Source organism: Poecile atricapillus, chromosome 1, assembly GCF_030490865.1.
Source record: "Poecile atricapillus isolate bPoeAtr1 chromosome 1, bPoeAtr1.hap1, whole genome shotgun sequence".
NCBI classification, from domain to species: domain Eukaryota; kingdom Metazoa; phylum Chordata; class Aves; order Passeriformes; family Paridae; genus Poecile; species Poecile atricapillus.
This window is the reverse complement of record NC_081249.1, coordinates 148,206,658-148,226,967: the sequence shown is the minus strand read 5'-3', so window position 1 is coordinate 148,226,967 and position 20,310 is coordinate 148,206,658. Positions and strand designations below refer to the sequence as shown.

General features: G+C 38.7%; 1 protein-coding gene across 3 annotated transcripts in view; it reads left to right on the top strand.

Moving 5' to 3' along the window:
• The window catches only part of RAD51B (RAD51 paralog B), a 404,600-nt gene that overhangs the window by 173,215 nt on the left and 211,075 nt on the right, over positions 1-20,310 (top strand). For all 3 annotated transcript variants that reach the window (XM_058847115.1, XM_058847122.1, XM_058847131.1), the window contains exon 8: positions 15,866-15,962. In XM_058847115.1, coding sequence (XP_058703098.1) covers positions 15,866-15,962 — 97 coding nt within the window. The remainder of the gene's footprint in view (positions 1-15,865; positions 15,963-20,310) is intronic.

The window sequence follows — 20,310 nt, the reverse complement described above, 5'->3', positions numbered from 1 at the left end:
GTTCCAGAGTGTAGTAGCCAGGCTAGCTCCATTTTACACTTGCAGGAACACACAGCCTCTGCCTCATACAGCAATTTGTCTATGAATAACTTTTTTGCATTCCAGTATTAAATAAAATGCTACAAATACTGCCACATTTTTACATCAATGTCTGATTGAATTCTTTGATATCAACTCAGGAAAGTACTTAAACATATTTTAATTAGTGTTTTAAGTATATACTTTAAATTGAGTTTTAGTTACAGGCAAAGAAAGCAGCTGTACAGGGAGGCAGAGTGGCAGGTTTAGCAAAATATTTCCATTACTGGGCAAGCATAACTCTGCTGCATTCTTCTGCCTATGTTTGAATGCTGTCCCTGGTTTGAGAGGGAAGATGGAAGGAATTGTTGTGCTAGCACAGCGCCAAGTGGCATTGCCCTTCTCCAGCTTACAATGTTACCCTTCAAGGCAGGGGATTTTTTGAGTTCTGACCTGGGACAGAGGAATTGGGAAGGGAGTGATCATGCCTGAACAAGCCTCTGACATGATCCAGATCTGGGGCAAAGAGCATGAACATGCTGTGTGTACATGTATATGGTATAAAATCATGGTTGTAGGCTTCAAAATTGAATGGTATTATGGCTAGATTTCTTTGTAAACTAGATTTTTAGTGCAAACAGACCTATTAGCTAGCTTTTTTCTACTTTGTGTTATGAGTTCTCAAGATTTCACTATGAATCCCACAGTAATGGTTATCTGAGGTGTTTCATGCACTCCTCTTACAGTTATTTAATGTTATAGGAGCTTAAGAAAAAAAATTTAACCTCCAAGAATGGAGAAAATCTTCTTATGACACAAACCAGAATGCAAATGAGAATACAGTACAATGCATTATTAACTCTTCCTTTATATTCTCAAAGTACTACAAGTTTTAAGGAAAATGAGGAATGGGCACTGTTTGACCTTGTTCATTTGAATAAAATGTATTCCTGGTTTTCTGGTCCCCCCAAAATAATTCTGCAAATTGGCAAGGTGGAGTTGGCAACTATGTATCTAGATTATCTTTTAATCACCTACATCTGATGCTATCTGTGCAGAATTTCAGAAATATGTTTCGCAAAGCTTGTAGTTGAGTACTCTCTGTGGAATTTGGGCTACTGTGACCCATTTAGGTATTGGTCATTTTTATCCCATTGAGAAGCATTTAGGTGTGTTGGTTTGCAGTGGGTCTGCATTTGTTCTTGAGGCTGGCTCTTGCTATTTGTAGTCAGGATAGAAAGTTTGGCAAAATGAATGATTGAGTCTCTCTTGTGATGGTCATTGCAAGTACAGTTCTCACTCTGTACTGCCGAGAGTGGATGGCTTCTTGCTTGGTGAGGATGTCTTTTTTGTTTATGGCCTCATTCTTTGAAGTGTCGTGAAACTTGAAGCAGGCACTTTGCTTCCAAAGCAGCAGTTTCCAGGACTCTGTGCCCCACCATGTTCTAGATGTGCCAGTTCTTTTCCTCCCATTTATATTTGGGGCTGGTATTCCAGGCATTGTTCATTTCTGGAGGAAGTTTGTATTTGTTTTCCGTAAATCATGCCTCTCTTTAATTATTTGTGCCTCTTCCCCTTTCTCTCTGAAACTTCAGTGTGGACACAGCTCTCGATGAGCTGCAGTTGCAGGCTGCAGTTTCCTCAGCAACAATTCTTTCTTGGCTGTTGAGATGGAGACTAGACTGAAATCTAGGCGATCACTGATGTTTTCTCCAGCCTGTTAAAAAGTCAGCTTTTACATCTGAGATGGAGTATTTTATTTCAGCGCTGACCTGATCTTTCTTTGTGTGTGTGCATGTTTTACCCTGTGCTTTTGCAGCATTTTTTCATGCTGCTTATTCTGATATATGCAGCTCCTTCTTGAGCCTCATGTTTTTAAAGTAGTCCAAAGTCTGTACTTGTTGATCTTGTAACACCCTAAAGAATAACTGTTTATTTGCCTTTTTACTGGCACAGGAATGATCTGAGTTATCCAGTTCAGAAAATAAATTAATACAGGACTGATTTGAAGCTATTCTGCATTGCTGTTATTTTGCTGTCTTTGCTGTTCTGGAACTATTCAGTACTCCCTGTGCTATTAAACAGTTCTTTAAAACACCCTCAGTAAGCTCAAGAGAGACCAAAAGTTGTTTCCAAGAACACTGTTTGTAGCTCGCATTTAAATAATAAGCTGGCATCTATTTGTTACTTTCCGTCTGTTTTAAATACAGTGCTAATACTTTACAGAATGTTGTACAACATACCAGAAGTTGAGCCACGAGGAATTTTTCAGATTTAACCTTCCCAAACTTGCAGTGCAAACCAGTGATGCTTTCACTTCCAACTCAAGCAAAGGCGCAGGATTTAGAAAACCACATAGACTCCCCTACCCCTTCCCTGCCAAAAATGCCAAAAGGAAAGAAAAAAGCCAGTGGGTTTTCTGTAGGGAAGTTTTAAGAGTTTTGTTACAAGACCAACAAGCCCATACACAGAACCTACAGAGGTCAACTATTTCTGCTAAATTGTATTTAGATGTTGCCCAGCTATGCATTGGAAGACTGGGAACACAGGGTGGTTTGTGGTGGTGCACTGTGATCTTAATCACACTTCATGCAGTGAGTTCAAAGCATTAGGAAAGCAAAATACTGAATCCCACAATACTCTTATGGGGTAGGCATTAGGCCTGCTTTGAAAATGGGACACAAAGAATTTATTGTATCTTTAAGCAGTTGCAGCTACTTAGCCTCAGAACCAGGATTAGAAAACATGAGATTGGACTTCTGCTCCCTCCTGTTCTCCCTTGAATATTAATCAAGGTGAAGAGTTAATAAGAAGAGAAAAAGTCTGAAGTGGTTGTTTTTCTGTGAATGTATTTATGGACAAAAGGATGAAGCTGCACAGAGACAAGTCCCTGATCATGTTTCACTTTGGTGTAACTCCTTTAGGATCAATAAAACTCGACTTGCAATAAATCTTATATAGAGAGGAATAAAAACTGAGTAATATTAATAAAATTCAAAATGACAACTTACCTTTCAGGCCAGTTTCTACAATGAAGTGGGTATCTAATGTGCTGGAGGAGGAGATAAGTCTAAGAGGCAGCTGGGATGTAATCTATGCATCACATGATGTCCCTTTCATGCATGGAATTTTAAGGCTTGGTAACAACAGATAGGGATTGTTTTAAATAGAAAAACAATAAGTAACTTTTTGAGGAGAAATTTATTGTAAAACAAGCTATAGTTACCTTTAATTAGACCCAAGGAATAGCCAATGAAAGAATAACTTAATTGAATTAATAGCACTACTACTAAAAGCACTTTTCTAGTCTATAGGTTTTGATGATCGCAGGAGTCAGACAGCGGAACTGGAGGGGTGTGTGCCGTAAATGCCCTTCTGAAGCTGTGCATCTCCAGACCACACAAGGTATTTTGTAAACTGGCATGCAGCTAAACATGAAAGAATTTTCACTGAGATTCAGATATAATTGAGCAGTTAGTTTTAATCTGTCACACACTCTGCTCTGCTACTGCACCTTGCTTTGAAGTGCAAGTATCTTGCATTGAATTATTTTAATCTTTGTTTTAGAAATTCTGCAAGTACATCCTATCCTTTCTTGAGAAACTCTACTGGGCTACTATTCCACTGTCAGCACCAATCCCAGTATCCCAGCATCTGTAGCTGCTACCTCCTGACCCACACCTAGTGCATCTGTAGATTCACTTCCTGCCTGATCTGAAACATCTTACCAGTCTCTTTGCTCCTGATTTCCCACAATGTTTGTTCATACACTTCAGTCCTATCCAGAAACGCATTTCTAATCTAGGCCAAGTGTTCCTATGTGTTTTCCCAACTACCTCACTCCTCCGTGGAAGAAGCTGTTCCAGTCATAGAGCTGCAGAAAACCTACTGGGACAACAGAATCTGTTGATTAAAGCATAATTTGCTCCTCTCAAGTTCTTTAAATTAAATACTTGTAATTAATTTTTAACACTACTATCTTTGCAATTTTTTGCAGAACTCCACAATAGAGACTGATGTGGGGTTTTTTTTAGAAAGACTTTAGATAAAGCAGTTTCAATGGAGTCCAAGGAAAATACATAATCCTGTGAATTTTAATAGCAATTCTAGGAAATTATATTTAAAAAATCCTAGTTGCAGTGAACAATTAATCTAGAGCTGCTGCAGAATTTCAGTTGGCTGTCCAGAAGACACCAGCTGCTTTTCTCTGATGCCTGTGTGTGTGTGTTTGTGTGTGTAGTTTGTAGGATGGATAACAAATCTTTGTTGCACTTAGGTTGTTCGAATGAGGTGCAAAAATTACTTGTTTAATTCCTGAAGAGCAGATGCTTTCTAATTGAGATAAAGCTGAAATCCTGTACCATTCCCAAGGTTTTCTGAGAGTTTAAGACCACTGAAGGTGCCGCAGCCTGTTTTTATTCACCTGACATCAACTTTTAAAATTTCTGTTGTTCTAGTAACAGCTGTAAATATTCTAGAGTACCCAAATAGCTGAATAAAGATACTTGTGTTTGTTTTATTAAGTGTTTACAAATATTTACATAAGAAGTGATGTGCCAACAGTACAGGGCAGTGATACTGGTAGACCCAAGGTCATTTACTAATTCCAGTAGAACTAGTGGACCTATTCTCAGTGATTACCAAGCCAAAAGGGGTGTGTGTCATGCTGCTGTCTCAGCACAAAAATGATTCCTTGAATTTTTCAGAGTTCATTTTCCATCTTAAGTCCTAACTTTCAAAGAGGTTTCTAATTATTCATGCTTCCAAGAAAAACACACTCCAATTCAAGTAAGTTGGATAGCTTAATAGAAAATTTAAAATGTGACATAAAAGGCTGATTTTATTAGAGAAATACAGACTAGCTGTATTTCCTAGTGAAAGGATTTAGAAGAAATAGGTTACAGAGGCAAAGACAACGCCACTGAAATTCCAGAATGTTTTAAGCCACAAAGTTTTATTTATTTTCCCCCAAATATTGATGAGTAGAAACTCAGATGATCTCTCCTCTTCTTTCCTCTGGGTGATACCAGATCTTGACATGTTTGGAAAACAATCATATACATACATGTTTGGCCTTTTTTTTTCCGTCTCATTATGAACTATTTATCTATACCTAGTAGACTTTTTAGTTTAATGTGCTTTTGTGGAAGAAACACCTAGGATTATCTTACTATCGTGTGACAAGGCTCCCTAAAATGCTATAACAGTCTTCAAAGAGTGCTAATAAAACTTTGTAACACAGTTCACCACTGTGCCTTTTGTATAAGTTGCATTCATTTATTTTTTTAGATTTTCTTCAGAATATCTTAGTTTAGATAATGTACTGAACATTATAAGAGGAAGGTTAAAGCTCTTAACTATCAAAGTCTGCAGGTTTAGGAGACTGAAAAATATACCCAAGTAATCTTCTTTTGCATAAAATTATTGCATTGCATTTAGAGCTATGTTGATATATTACAAAGCTCAAAAAGTTAGGTGGTAACACTTTGACTTTCAGTCCTATTAGACTAAAATACGTTGATTATGAAGGAAGTCACTGGTACAGCAGAAAAGTACTACCCAGTGTTCAGACTGGTGTGTTTTGTATTGCTGAATTTTAAAGAAGGCTGAGGCTAATGATGGTTTTGTAATACTACAAATATTTCTGGCAGAGAAAGATTCTTGGCTAAATTGTAGGTTAGGCTCTAAAGGTGTAAATGCAAGTCAGTATATGAAAATGTCTAAAATGAAATATTAATAGCCATTGCAGCTATAGAGGTTGATAACAGAACTTTGAAATCAGCAGGAACACAGCATTCACTAAATCAGCTATAGTTGCACTAAATACTGCTGTCAGTGTCTAGTTTGTTTTGCAAAAATTATTGATATATTGGTTGACAGGCTTCTGTGCAGTATCAGTTACTACCTTAATACTCTAGAGACCTGTCAAATAGCTTGGGCAAATGGGAGGATGGAGTTATATATCCAAATTCCCTGTTACCCTGTGCTTCAAACCTAGTGACTGTTTGTTACATGCACTGAAAAAAAAAGCTAGGTGATTATCTAGGCATAGCCATTAGAGAAGTATAAAAATCCTGTGTCTCGAAATGTGTTCAGTGAAAAGCCATAACACAGTAAGAAAACTTTTCTAACAGATGTGATGTAAAGCATTCTGTGTTCTCTAATGTAACCATAGGCTGGAAAAGATTTGCTCTGTTTCTGTGGTGCTGATAAAGTATGTTGTGTATTAAAAAAAGCCATGTGATGATGGTAGTAGTTACCACATGTAAAGTTTAATGAATGAACAAAGGCAACAAATACTCAGGCACATCCTGGAAGTGCTTTCTGCTGCTTCCAGAAGATACCAAGGAGCAGTCTAAACTAACACTGTCCTCTTTTTAAGCATATTGGCATCGGGTCATGTTGTGGGAAAAGGTGGAGCTAGGGAAAGTGTTTTTAAAGCTGTAAATTACAGTAGCTCATTGAGCTGTTTCAGTTTGTATCCAAGATTCAGTGAGTCTCCTGTGACCCGCTGCCTTGAAGTCTTGAAGGAGCTAATTGGAAAGGATCTGAGGAATTAATGGAATTAATGGCATGGAGTTGTGCTTTATATGCCATATCTCTCTAGATCTTCATGTGTATATTTGTATAAATGGTCTTTCTGATGGGCTTGTCAAAACATCAAAATCGAATAAAAATGCCAGTGCACTAATTACCAACTTGAAATAGGCCATGAGCCCTAAGTAGACCTTGTTCGGAGTATTTAATTAGTTTAGTAATGAATAATAGATGCTTCTCCGATTACATCATATTCCTATTGAGTTGTTAGGAAAAAGCTAAGTATAGGCAGGTGTTAAAAAAACCTAACTAAAATAAACCCCAAGTATAGAAAGAATTATAAATATATAATTTGCTAGGTACATACTAGATAAGCCTGAGGTATTCTAGAGTGCTTGGGGTAGTGTGAGTTTTTCCAGCTTTTAACTCTGTCCTTGAAATCAAGGTTTAGGAATGGCAGTAAACATTTGTGGTACCTTTAGTCAGTTTGCCTAGTGTCTGTGCATCTGTCTCTACAATAGGGGTAACAATACATTTACTCTACAGAAGGCAGTGAGATTTAACATCAAAGAATTTGTGTAGGTCTAGGTAAATTGGAAGTGCTGGATGGAGCAGGGTAGATGCATGGTAGAAGGTCTGAACACAGCAAGTGAAAGGAAAGAGCCTTCAGTCTGTTTTGATCTGCTAATGACAGCTAACTAGTGTCAATAAACTAAACTAGGTTTTTCACTGGGAAAAAAGTGAGTGTAAACTTTTACTTCTTTCCAGTCTTGTGAAAGTGTAGGAGATGTGTCTCCTCTCAATCTGTAGCATGCTAACACAGAACTGAAATTCTGTACTACTTTGCTGGTGTTCTGGGCAACTCAGTTTCTTCCCCATCCTCCAAAATGAAACAAATTCAACCAAACAAAAGTGCTGTTGCAGAGAGCAGCAAAGAGTCTAAGAGTGAACTGTGAGTTCATAATTTTATTTTATTTATTCTGTTAGAGGACAATTTGGCATTCATCAAAGAACTCCCTTTTATGCAGTGGTGTTGCGGCTTTTAGAGTGCAGCAGGTTTTGGTGTAAAAGTTGCCTGTGCGTTACAGCGATTTCCTGGGAGGTACTTTGTGTTGCCAGTGTCAGAGCAGTCTCTTACTGTGCTACATCACTAGCTACACATGAGAAAGCTCAATTCAGAAAGCTGTCGTTAAGCAGGAGCTGGAGGGGAGGGTGGAGGAGAGGAAGATCTGCTGTAAGCTTCACAGGGAGCTCTGGGCGCCTGGCGGGATACGAAGGCTGGTGGCCATCCCTCTTGGGGATGTACATCCCTGCAAACAGCTCTGTGCAGGCTGCTGGGTGGGAAGGCCTTGCAGGCACACAAACCCTTCCCCTGGGCAGCACAGCACAAGGGTCCTGCCGTGTGGATTTGGAAGGTTACGTTTGTGTTGGCTGCATTCCTTGTTCACGGAGTAGGAAAGGCTAAAGACCTCGGGCTATTGCTGGGTGGTAGCTATTTCAACTTGAAGGCATGTAGCTGCCTGAGAACAGCATGCTTTTGTTTTGCTTTGTTTCTTTTTTTTTCTTCTGGTGGAAGTTTTAATTCATTGTGATGCTTTTTATGCAGTTGGCAGAGATGTGAATAGACACTTCTTCAAAAGGCTTATGGAATAGGATTGCATAACTTTGTACTTTTCCTATGCAAAGCAGAATAAGTTTGATGTAAATATAGTGCTAGTCTCTGAAAGATACCTTGGTTTCTTCCAAGTCTTATTTATACCCCATGAAATTGAGTAACAGTGAAATCACCTCTACTGCTATGAATTATCTCACTAAGGGATGAAAGAGGAGAAGTTTGGGTAGAGATACCTTGGCAAGCTGAAGTTCTCTCTCTCCTAAGAGCTCTAATAAGGTTGCAGCTAGCCAACAATGTGTCCTGATCAACAGATCTCTAATCTTTTAAAAGGTGTAAGTGAGCTTTCCAGAGAATTACGCTTTCTTGTTTCTGTTTAATTACCGTTTTTTTTCTGGATTCTGATGAAAATAGGTGCAGTTGAAATTCCTGTGAGGCAAGGCCAGCACTTGTAGCAGTACACATTGCGTATGGGATTAGGAAGCGGTTCTCAATAGGCTTCCAGTGGTTTATGTGTATATATCTGTTATTCAGGGAATCATGCCAAATTCTGGTAACATTGGTTGAGATGTGAATTCTAACAGCTCTTGGCTTTGCCTTCAGTCAGGGTAGATGCTATGCTATGTCTGAAAATACCAGTCTGCTTCCCTCTAGCCTATGTATCACTGTTACCAGCCTGTACCTCTGTCTTATGATAGGCAAGATGGCTGTAATGGGTACTGTGTCCTTCAGCTGGTTTGGGTTAGCAACAGTTGTTAAAAATGTGGGCATTTGTGTATTGCTCGTGCTTGCAGTGAAGCAGCTTTGTGCTACAACCATTTTAGTAAAACATGTAAAGATACTTTTAAGTATCTTAGTTAGGCCTTGATTAAACACGAGAAGTGGTGCTTGACTTTGGACATGGGAATTTCATGTATTAGAAGTCGTTTTACTTGTGATGTCTGGGACTTGTAAAGTATTTGACATCATTTACATTCTTCCCCACAGAAACCTGAGCTGCTGGGGCTGGTGGCTGCTCACTTTAGGAACACAGGACACCTAGTGGGATAAGTATTGGGTGGGTGTGGTGATTTGCTTGGATTTGAGATGATAAACTGTTGGGTTTTTTCTTTTGTATTTGGTTTGTGTGAGCCAAAATAGTTTGCATTTTCTAAGAATGAAGATATGTATATATATTTAATCTCCTGTCATTATAATAGTTGTGATATAAATATGTTTAATTTGGTCCTGGAGCCCAGAGCTGTCTCGACTGTGCAGAGGCTTTTCTCACTATAAGCCAGTCTCCCGCGAGGTGAGGCCCTGTGGAGCAGTAACTGGCTTCAAGTGCTGCTGTAGCTGTGGGCACTTGACATTCTCTCTTGAAAACTCGTGTTTTGGTTAGGAGCTCTTGGTATTGCATTCAGGCCTTTCCTTTTTCTGTTTGTAACTCCATTATTTCACCAAACATGCTTTTAAGCATATTTTCTTTCTTGTGAATATTAAGTAGAAGTTCTGCTGTGGTCTTGCACAACTTTTGACAGCTTTTGTGGCAAATGGCCACTGATGCTGATAAAAATCTCCCCAAAGAAAGAGAAGTTGAAGAAAAAGCCAGTTCAGTGTGTAGCTTAGATGAAAATCACAAATACCCTGTTACTGTCACAGATGGTGGTAATTTAGGATTCTTCCTTGAGCAGACTGATGCCAGTCTTGAGGATCTGTAACAAGTTCTCAAGGGGAAGGCTGATTTTTTTCACCCCATTTTTCTCACTGTTCCCTTTTTCTGTTATCAGGGTTGCTGCCAGCCCCGTCTGATTTTGTGGTATTGCTTGGTGCACTGTCCTTTATTGTTTTGAGCCATTACTTGAATGTCTCATGAAAAGCTCTGTTCTTCAGGGAGAGGGAGAGAGCTGCCTTCTCAGGGACCAGAGGATTGGCTGGGGATCAGTAAAACTTCCTTTCCTTCTCCTCCATGCAGAGTCATCATCTCAGCCCCACTGACTTGTCACTAGTACTTGGTGCTCTCTAGTGACGTTTCTTGAGCACAGTGAAAACCACAAAATTCATGGGCTAATAAGGGTGGAGTAATTTGGGATTATTGCAAGTGTTCTTGTGCTTGTTCTCCCAGCTCAACAGGAAGCCTTTAATAAGAGTTTTCCTAAATGGGGTTGCATGCGAAATGGGGATTTCTGCTTCATTCTTTTAACAAACAGCCATTTCATGAAACAGTGTGGTTTTCTGCCTTTTGGTACATTCCAGAAGACTTTATACCTTTGCTGGTTACTGATTGATAGTTCTGTGCTGAGCTCCCTTTAATTTTGCAATAAACTAACAAGGAGGCTGAGACCACAAGTTTACAGAAAATGGCTTATTTACTCAACTGAATTTACAAGGACGACAAAGTCAGATTTAGTAGTTTCAGTGTGGTCTAGGAAGGGCAGGAGGAGTACTTGAAAAATTGTACTGTATAAATAACCAAACAAAAAATAGTTTGCTTATTCTTCCGTGCAAGGTTCTTAGGCCAACTCTCTCCCAGGACCTGCAGGGATTTTCTGCATATGCAGGAACTTTGCTATTCCAAATAAATGGGGGTGTTGTGAGTTTAGGCACAATAAATATGTTTTTTTTTGCTTTTCTAACATGCTTCGAAAAAAACAGCATCTCCTGAAATCAAATCAGTGGAAAGTGACTCTGTTTTCACAACAGTGTATAAAGATTTTAATAGGATACTAACTAACACTGTTGTTGACTTCTGGATTAAATCTTAGAAGTAAAAATGATCTGTATGGAACCTGAATACTCTTTTCCCTGAGAAATCCTTGTGTCTATTTTTTTTCCAGGTATTGGCACCTATAAAAAGTGAGGAAGTAATCAGAGTTGTGGGGGTTTTTTAACATGTCTAACATTAGAAAGTTGAAAAAGTTGTCCCACTGTCTTCTTGTGTTTCTCTCTGTGGTTTCTAATTCTCCTTGCTGTCATAACACTTCTAATGGTTAGATGGGGTTATTTTACAATCTATGCTGCAGTAAAAATTGAAGTAAAAGATTTGGAAATTATGTGGTCCATCATTTGTGTAGTATTTTAAGTAGCAGAAGTTTTCCCAGAAAGGATCTGAGTGAATTTCCAAAGAGTTGGTAGTTCTGTCAGAATTGGACGGCTGAGGACTGTAAATTTTCACTTGTTAAATAGCTCTCTTAACCAATTGCAAAGGAATAGGCCGAAAGCTTAAAGGCAGTGGTTCGTTGAATGCCATGGGAGACTGCACTGAAGCATGTTTCTGGTGTTACTGAGCTGTCTAGCTGACCCTTTTTTCCCCTCTTTCAGCAGTGGACAGTGTTTTCCATTCAGGCACAGTTGCTGACTGAAGAAGCCCTACACTCTTTGTTCATCATGGAGTAGGAACAGAAAAGCAATAGCAAATCTTCCTTACCTGTTGCACGTGTCAGGACACAGTTGTGTGTGGAGAGGTATAATGGCTTTTTGTGACTCTCAGTGGCAGTGAAAATATTTTGTTCCGTTAGTTGATGTTGGAAATAGGAGCTCCTCTTAAAATACTGAGTGTTTTTTAAGTACATTTTAAAAGACTGTGTATTTCAATGTGATAATATCAAAATGCCATGTAGCAATATTTTCACTGTTGATTGTTCTGTTGGAAGTTAATAAACATATGACTGGCTTTGAACCTCTGGAGAGGAAGCTGTGCTTGGCTGGAAGTAATGTCCAGTGTCTGTCCAAAGGAACCTCAACAGAGGCAAATTTTCCTTACCTACTTAGCCTGAGGTCTTGGCAGGTCTCCTGTTCTAAACAGGTTAAATTAATGGCAGATTTACAATGAAAAGTTGAAGAAGTGCTATTGCTAGCTCAGTGCAAAGCACTCCCTAGTAAGCCTGCTTGGAATGACAGCCCAGTTTGTTTCCAAGCACTGTTTAGCAGGTAGTTTCTTTCAAGGGTGGCACCTATCACACCAATCCAAACCTTCTTTTTGGTGGTTTGTAAGAAACCATAACTAATTAACATAATTAACATCAAAACCAACATTATATTCTATGCACACATGTATGAAGCAGTGTGTGAGACTCAGCTGATGCTGTCCATGCATAAATGTGATTCCTCACCAGAAACTCACCAAGCTGTTTTGCACCACATTTCCTTTGTCTGCCTGTGTGTTCTCTCCATGTCACACACAAGTTTAACCATTCCCTCAAACACCTATTTGCAGCTCTCTGAATATGTCAAACCATTTCAAAAGATAGCATAATGGAATATAAGCATGTCTTTCAGATTCATGATGGAAACTTAATAAATCCTTTAAATGTACCACTGGAGTCATGTGATACCAGTATTCAGGGCTTCAAGTTGAATGCCTGTAAGGACTGGTGACTGCTGAAAATGTATGGTCTCCTTTAAATGGCACTTTTCACTGCCAAAGTATTTGTGACCAAAGCTTTACTCATGGAAAAATAAAACTTGGCACTTTCCAGTAAGGGCATATGTTTGAAGTTCTGAAGACAGATATATCTGTTCAGAGGAGTTTGCTGAATCTGGGTGCCTTTTTTCCCCATAACTGTAGCAAAGGACCAGCTCTTTTCTTTTCGCAGCTTGCTTGAGCTAGTGAGAGTTTGGAGTACTCTGCACACTCTTAAAGTGAGGCTCAATCTGTTTTAGGGGAGCTGCACAAAGATTCGTGAAAATGCATATATGTGTGTGTGTGTGTGTGTATGTATATGTGATAGTAGGAATACCTATACCTGATGAAAGAATTTTGCAGTAGGTGAGGCTGCAGAAGTGTGACAGGGAATTTGATGCCAAATTTAGTGCTTGGCTAACAGCCTTGTCTTGTGGCTGAACTATGGGAGAACTGCATCTGTGTTGGTTCTTCAGGCTTGTAGAAATGGGGAATAATTTTCAATTAATTCCAAAATAAGCATTCTGTATATGCATGTGACTTCATCTCAGAGGAAGTGTGCTTATGCAAGATAGTATTTAGATATGTATTTAAGCAAATGTGTAACTGTCAGTGAAGTCATGGAACTCAGAATATGCTTAATTCCCATCCTCAGAGCAAGTCAGAGAGGAACATTTACTTGGGTAGGACTCTCCTTTTTTCAACTGATTTTTTTAAACAGTGTAGTAGGGAATCTAGGATGTTAGTATTGAATAGTTACTGAAGGATACATCAGGAATTGAAATGTAGGTTCAGAGGCATAGCTTGAGTTAAACATAAGAGGTGAAGAAGATTTTCAGTCTTATAGTTAACAGTGCTGTGGAGTTCCTGGTTAAGGAGGAATCTGGAAGATTTAAAAAAAAAAAAAAAGCAGTTGCATTATTCTTCTTGTTCATTTTTCTTTTGATTTTTTTTTAAACCTTCAAAGTTAGTTTCCTTTGAAGGAAAGCAATATGAAATATAGTGTGTGTTGGTATTTTTTTCTATTAAAAATGTTCCTTAAGCATGGTAACATTACTTTAAAATGTGGTGCATAAATAATAAAATACGTGACAGCACAGCACAAAGATTATCTTGGCACGAGTCTGGGGTGACTGAATCACTTAGAGAGCTTGATACTTGTTAATAATGTGATCATTGCAAAGTGTGCCAATGAAAACTTCATACCTCACCAGTATGTGTGAATATAATTTTTTTAGTGTGTTCTGTTTCAGCACATTTTCTACTACTGGATACTATGGATGTGTGAGCCTATGGCTTTTGTGACAAAGTGGAAACAAAGTGAGAATGGTTTCAAGAAGGAAAGGTCTCACATCCTTCCTTATCACTACTGACTCTTGGCTGCCTACTCCTTTTATTTGCCTTGAACCACTTTTGATGCCCATCCTATCACAAGGATGAACTAGCTCACTAAAATGGAAGATAAGTATCCTAGCAAGAAAAAAGGAAAAAATTACTTTTTTTCCTTTGTTAATAAATCGAATTATTTTACCTTGTAATCTTATGAACATGTCAGCCATCAGTGGCGGCAAGGAGTTGTGTGTACTAGACCTTTTGCTGTCTGCTTTTGAATGCTTATAGGTGCAGACAGCAGCTCTGGGGGAAACAACAGAGGGGTGTAATGTGTTTCTCCTGTGTTTGCTGTTAGCAGCATTGCAAGTTGTACCTTAGCTGAGGTGTATGACCAAGCAAGGCTGTTATCTACCATGTCCATGTTCACTGCAGTGATCATAAATGCCCAGTCCCAAAAGGTTCATCCTGTGGCTAAGCTGTGCAGAGTGATCACAGCTAGCTCAAGTTTGTTCAGAGCATGGAGTCAATAGCAGATGAGCATGAGGGGCATCACTATGGAGTTCTGAAGGTCTTGAACTCCTGCTGAATAAGCGAAGATTTGACTTACACACTTCTCAATTTAGTCCTATTGATACAGTCCATAAAGTTCTCAGGCACCATCATGCCTGTTTGCAAGCACAGAGATGGGTGGGCTGGCATGAGCAGGGAGTAAGAGTCTTGTAAAGGTCACAGACTCCATCACACTGCTGGCACCTGATGTCATGCTGCCTGAAGAAGACACAATACCCTGCAGCACCACCACTCTGGTTACAACTCGTTGATCTGATACAGCTTATGTGGGGTCTCACAATGGGAAAAGAAAGGGGAGAATGTGTCAAGTCTTCCTGCTGAAAGTGTTAGAAAGCAGGAGGAAGCCATGATCAGAGGGAGGGAGGGACAAGCAGTGGAGGGAAGAGCAGAGAAATTCCTCTTCCTTTTTAGTAGTGGTAATCTGTTAATTTATACCAGTAGCATCATGATCCTGCATTTGCCAAGTATTGTGTAGGATTCCTTTCTCCCTTTCTTCTGTGTCAAATACAGCTGAAGACAGGCCATGAATTTGGAAGAAAGTTTGTTTGGAGTTTGTTCTCAGTGCAAGCAGAAGAATAATTTTGGTTCTTAAAAAAAAAAAAGTAATTTTTGAAGCTTATGTCAGCAAAGTGGAAACCAACTGTTATTGCAAAAAGTGCAGCTGCTTAGAGATCCAAAGCATTATGAGATAACTGCAGCTATAGCTGTGTTCTTCTCTCCGTGGTGTTTGCAGTGTCTGCTTAATGTTTTCTGTTACTGTAAAACAGTATGTGCTCAAAGGTGCAAGAAATTGTTCATCTCTTGTAAGCATGAATATTGCTCATGCTGTCAGAGGAGAACACTGTGGGTACCACAATCTTGTTTATCAGAATATTGTGATCCTGAAAAACACTCAACAATCCCCTTTTGTAATGATAGCCCTGTAACATTTAGTACTTCTGTGCTTCAGGTCAATGGGGATGTACCCCTACCACGCCTTGCTCCGTGGCACTGTGTTTCAGCCAAAGGAAGAAAGTGTGTAAATTGTGTGGAAATTACTTAGAAAATAGATTTCCTATTTGCCTATGAAGAAAATGGTGGGGTTTTGTAAGGAGCATCAAGCTGTTCATGGAAGACGAGCAAAAGATGAAGCTCTTCAGAGCAGTAGTTTTATTTAAGATGCCTGTATGTATCAACACACTGTTTGTTGTTCAATATTTCATCTTTTTAACAATATCTCTTTTCCTCCATTTCTTGCAATTGTCTCTTTCACTTTCTGCAGGTAGTTCAAAGTGTTCTGAGTGTTGAATTTGCTGAAGATCAGAATAGAGGGTCATCTTGATGCTATGCCTGGAGGATTCCAGTCTTGGGCTTCTCTCTGCCTTCCAGTGGCTATAAAAATTCATTCCCATCCCCCTCTCCTTGTCTGTTTGCAGGTTATCTTGACGAATCAGATTACCACATCTCTGAGCAGTGGCCCTGGGATCCGGGCAGACCTGGTGTCTCCAGCTGATGATTTGTCCCTGTCTGAAGGTAAGAAATCCCTTCTGTCAGAGCTGCAACTCTACACGGATGCAAATCCACACTGTAACATGCAGTCTTCTGTTGAAATATGGGGGCTGAGAGAGTCAAATTATCAAGTCTAACCTAACACAGTCTTGAAACAAAATTATTTTCCAGTTTCTCTGAAAATCCATTTTTAATTAAAAAGAAAGTATATGGAGTAGCTAAAAGGATCAGACACTTTCTAAAGGCTGGGAATGAATATTTGAGTCATGTCAGTCTCTCAGCATTCTACTGTCACTCACATACATTTCAAGCATTATTTTGTCAGTCTTCTAAAGTTGCTGCAAGAGTAAATGCACAGGCTAGTCTGCAAATTTCATCTTATCTAATGTTTATCAGTGATTACAAAGAGAAACAACTGGTCACAAAGGAAGGAAAGCAGATCCTCGGTCCTGTTCCTTGCATTACACTTGTTTGGTTTTCACAGTACAGTGCCTCAGACTGCAATCTCTCCCTTGTGTGAATGTAATATGGGAAATTTTGTTATACCATATATTTCTTTACATCTTTGTGCTTCCGTTTTCTGCACAGAGCTAGAGAAAAGCACTTTTTTGAGTAAGGGTGAGGACATAGTCTGCTAAGAAGGAAAGATAATTCTGAACCAAGGTTTACAAAGTAATATAATAATTTAGGTTTCTCCCGCTTGCAAAGAATAGTCAGAGTACCCTCATGAGGGCCAGATGCAGAAAACTTTATTATTTAGTGTTCAGTTCATGCATAAAGCCAAATATATGATGCAAAGCAATGCTCATCTTTCTTGCAAAGGCATGATAATTGCATGTAGAATTTTCACTTTGCATAACACGGACATTTCCACTCTTTGTCTCCTTGCTGCATTTTCTAGTGGTTCTGATCATCTTCTCTGTGTTCTGGTTCACCACACACAGTTGTCTCAAGCTTTTCTGACTTAACACAACTGCAGCTCAGTGGCAAAAAGAACTAAGCAGTGGTTAAAATTGACATTATTTCTGCAATTCATTTCAGTGGACAAGAGAAAGAGGTTGAAGATAGATTCAAGCAGAATGTCAGGGAGTAGCAAGTAACTTCAGTGCAATGCCTTAACACTGATTGATATGTTTACTTCTTAATTTTGTCAATAGAAGTCTGGCAAAGCATGGCCCATTAAATAATTTTGGAATTGTGTTTGTGGCTTTTATTGGCTCCACCCATTGCCAAAGTATCTCCGAAGTACATGGCTCGAATACTGCTTCCTCCTTGTGGCAGAAAGATTTGAAATTTGGTAACTAAATTTGGAAGATAAAGGCATAATTTTTCACCTTTATATAATTTCCTTCTTGGCACAAAGTTGTTGTGCATTGTCTTATTAAATTATCTTGATCAAAGTATTTGTGCTTCTCTTTGTCCTTTAGCATTGCTGTGGATGAGCTTTCTCTGGAAAGAAAGGCACAGCTGACTCTGAAGTGGGAGTAATAACAAAATATGTTTTCAGTAAAACATATTTTTGTCCTGTGGTTAAAATATTTGAAGATACTTAAGAAAAACACATCAAATAGTTGAAATGCTTCTAAATTTCCCAGCACATATGAAAGATTCTCAGTGCTGTGTATGAGCTGTAGTTCAAGAGTATTCTAGAATCAGGGCTACACAAGACATGGCGAAATGATTTTTCTAGCAGTTACAGGTTATTAATGAATCTATCATGTTGTGCCTAAACTACCACCACTGCTTTTCAGCTTTTAACTTAAGAATTAGTTAAAATGTATTGGTGCTCTGTGTTTCCTTCCTTTATTGCTTGTTTTTAATTAAGGATGTGAAGTAGTAAAATGTGCCAGCATCACACTTGTTGAAAATGGAAATGTTTGTTTTGCCACAGGACAAGTACAGTACAGACATCAGCCGTGCAGGCTCCTTTGGAAATTCAAGTTTCATCAAGGGATGTAGGGCTGATAAACTCCTTTCCTTTTCTCCCTTCCCTCCTTTCTTGACTAACATTGACATAGCATTTACTTACTGTGTTGTGTAATGGAAGAACACGGTACATCTCCACACTACATGCTTTTCTCCCTATGTCTTTGTTATTTGTAAAATGGCTGCTTCTGGATTTCCATTTTTCATTGCTTTTAACCCCTGCTGTCTGTCTCTGAGTAAATGTGGAATTTTGGGCTCATTCAACATCTGATTTCCATGCTTATCTTTCCATCAAAAGACACAGGTGTGGACAGTGTGTTTTGGTGGGTTCTTTTAACATCACAGTGTTGACCTGTCCTGAGAAAGTTCCCCCTTAATGTATTTGGATGTTAGCTCTTGAACAGCCTGAAAACAGCAATAAACATCTAATAATTTTTTGTGCTTTCAGATTCCTAAATTAATTAGTCTTCTAGAGTTAGTATGATAGTAACAATACTTAGTTTACAATTGTAGAATATACGGGAAAGAGTAGTTAGGTAGTAGCCCAAGTGCACAAGGGGCATATGTTGCAGTGTCAGGGATAAGAGGCCAGATTTGTAACTCGGTTCTTACCTCATTGTTCCTTGTCACTCATCACCAACTAAAGCTGAATTTGAACCAGTGACCTAGATGTGAAAGGACCCATAACACATTATTAGTTCTGTAGGCAACTCAGACTGCTTGGTTTGTATATGTCTAATATGTTGTTTTAATCCTATCTGAAATCGGAGTCCCTTCACTATAAATGGTTTGCTAAAAGGGTAATCTTTCTTAGATAGAGGCAGAAAGGAGAGTTTCAAATTAAATGTGCTATTAGAAAGAAGTAAAATGTTATAGTGTCCTTTGGTTTTGCTTCTGATTTTGCTTGAGAAGAGAATTGCTTGGGTTGTGTGTGAGATTAGGCAAGAAACCAAGGAAGCTGTTCATCTGATGTGTGACAGAAAGTTAATCTGATGAACAAGCTGAAAGGACATTGTCAAGCTGTTTCAGGCTCAGAGCTTGTCTTCTGTAAAGTTGTAATCTAGTGCATGAAAACTTGTGTCCTAAAAATACATTAGATTTTTATGAGAACATTAATGGATTTATAAAAGCAGTGCTGGCTGCAAAATCCCACCACTTATGTAGCAATGTAAGAATTAATGTACTGTTTGTTGGTATTTCTTGTAGGAAATAGTTATGTCCAGCTAAATTCCCAGATCTGTGCATAATTCTGCTTCCAGATGACAAAAATTGCATAGTTTGCCACAGATTAAAGTGATGAATAAAATGCCAAAATTTCTCTACTTATACTCTGAGTCCTTGCATTCATTTGTCCTTCACATTCTTGTCATATTGTCAACGGAAGGAGTTAGGGACTAATAATATTTTTCTCTAGTTCTAAAATCCTCAGATGTGTAATGCTGTCACTTCTTCCCTAGGAACCAAACTCAGTTTTTACTTGTAAAAACTCACCATTTTTACTTAGCCATCTCTTAAACTGTGTCATCATAGTCAGAGGGGATAGTCTGGAGGATGATGGTGGACATTGTTGTTTCACTTCCATCCTTGCTTTGTGGAATTGCCTCTGTTTAGTTCTTCCAGCCAAAGACAACTTGGAGAAGCCTAGAGTTATTTCACATTGTGAGGGTGGTCAGACAAGCCCAGGAGAACCCTAAGAACTAATGCTTTATCATTTCCATATAAAAAATAGCTCTTACCCAATTAAAATAATACCTTATTAAAAAAAAAAAAAGGGATTCAACCTGCATTAGGCTTCATGAACACTAGGAATATTTTAATGACTGTTAATGGGTTTTTTAAACAAGTTATCTGTGTCTGTGACTGCACTATTTTTGCTATTTTTGTGAAATTCACATGACTATATTTTACCTAATATAAAAAGTCTTTAGAAACTATTTCTAAGCCCGTGTATTTCAGCACTAGGTAGACAGGGAAATTTGGCTTTCATTTGTGTGCTGCAAAGAGATAGGACAAGATAACCTACTTGAGGTCCCTTGTAGTCTACCAGTGCCTATGCTATTAATGTATTTGCCAGCTGCAAGCTCTAACTTCCTCTCACAAACATCAAAGCCAAACTTCATATTTCTTGGAAAAAGTTCAGGGATGTGTTGGTATGAACAAGAACAGTATCCTCCTCCCACCCTGCACAACGTGTCAAGCGAAAAAAAAAGAATGCTGTCTTGGGCTTCTTCAGTCTCAGCTAGTACTTTCAAATCTTTGTTTGAAAAATTCAGAATTACTTTGTGTTTAAAATTGTCTCTAACTTGCACTAGATCTGGGGAGGCCAGTGTTCAGTCTTCTGCCATTTGTGTTCATCAAGTGGTTTGTCATAGCATTGTATATTTTTAGTGCACAGTGTGAGCTATGAGTTTAGTCTGACCTTTTCATCTTTGTTGCTCTGATCTTG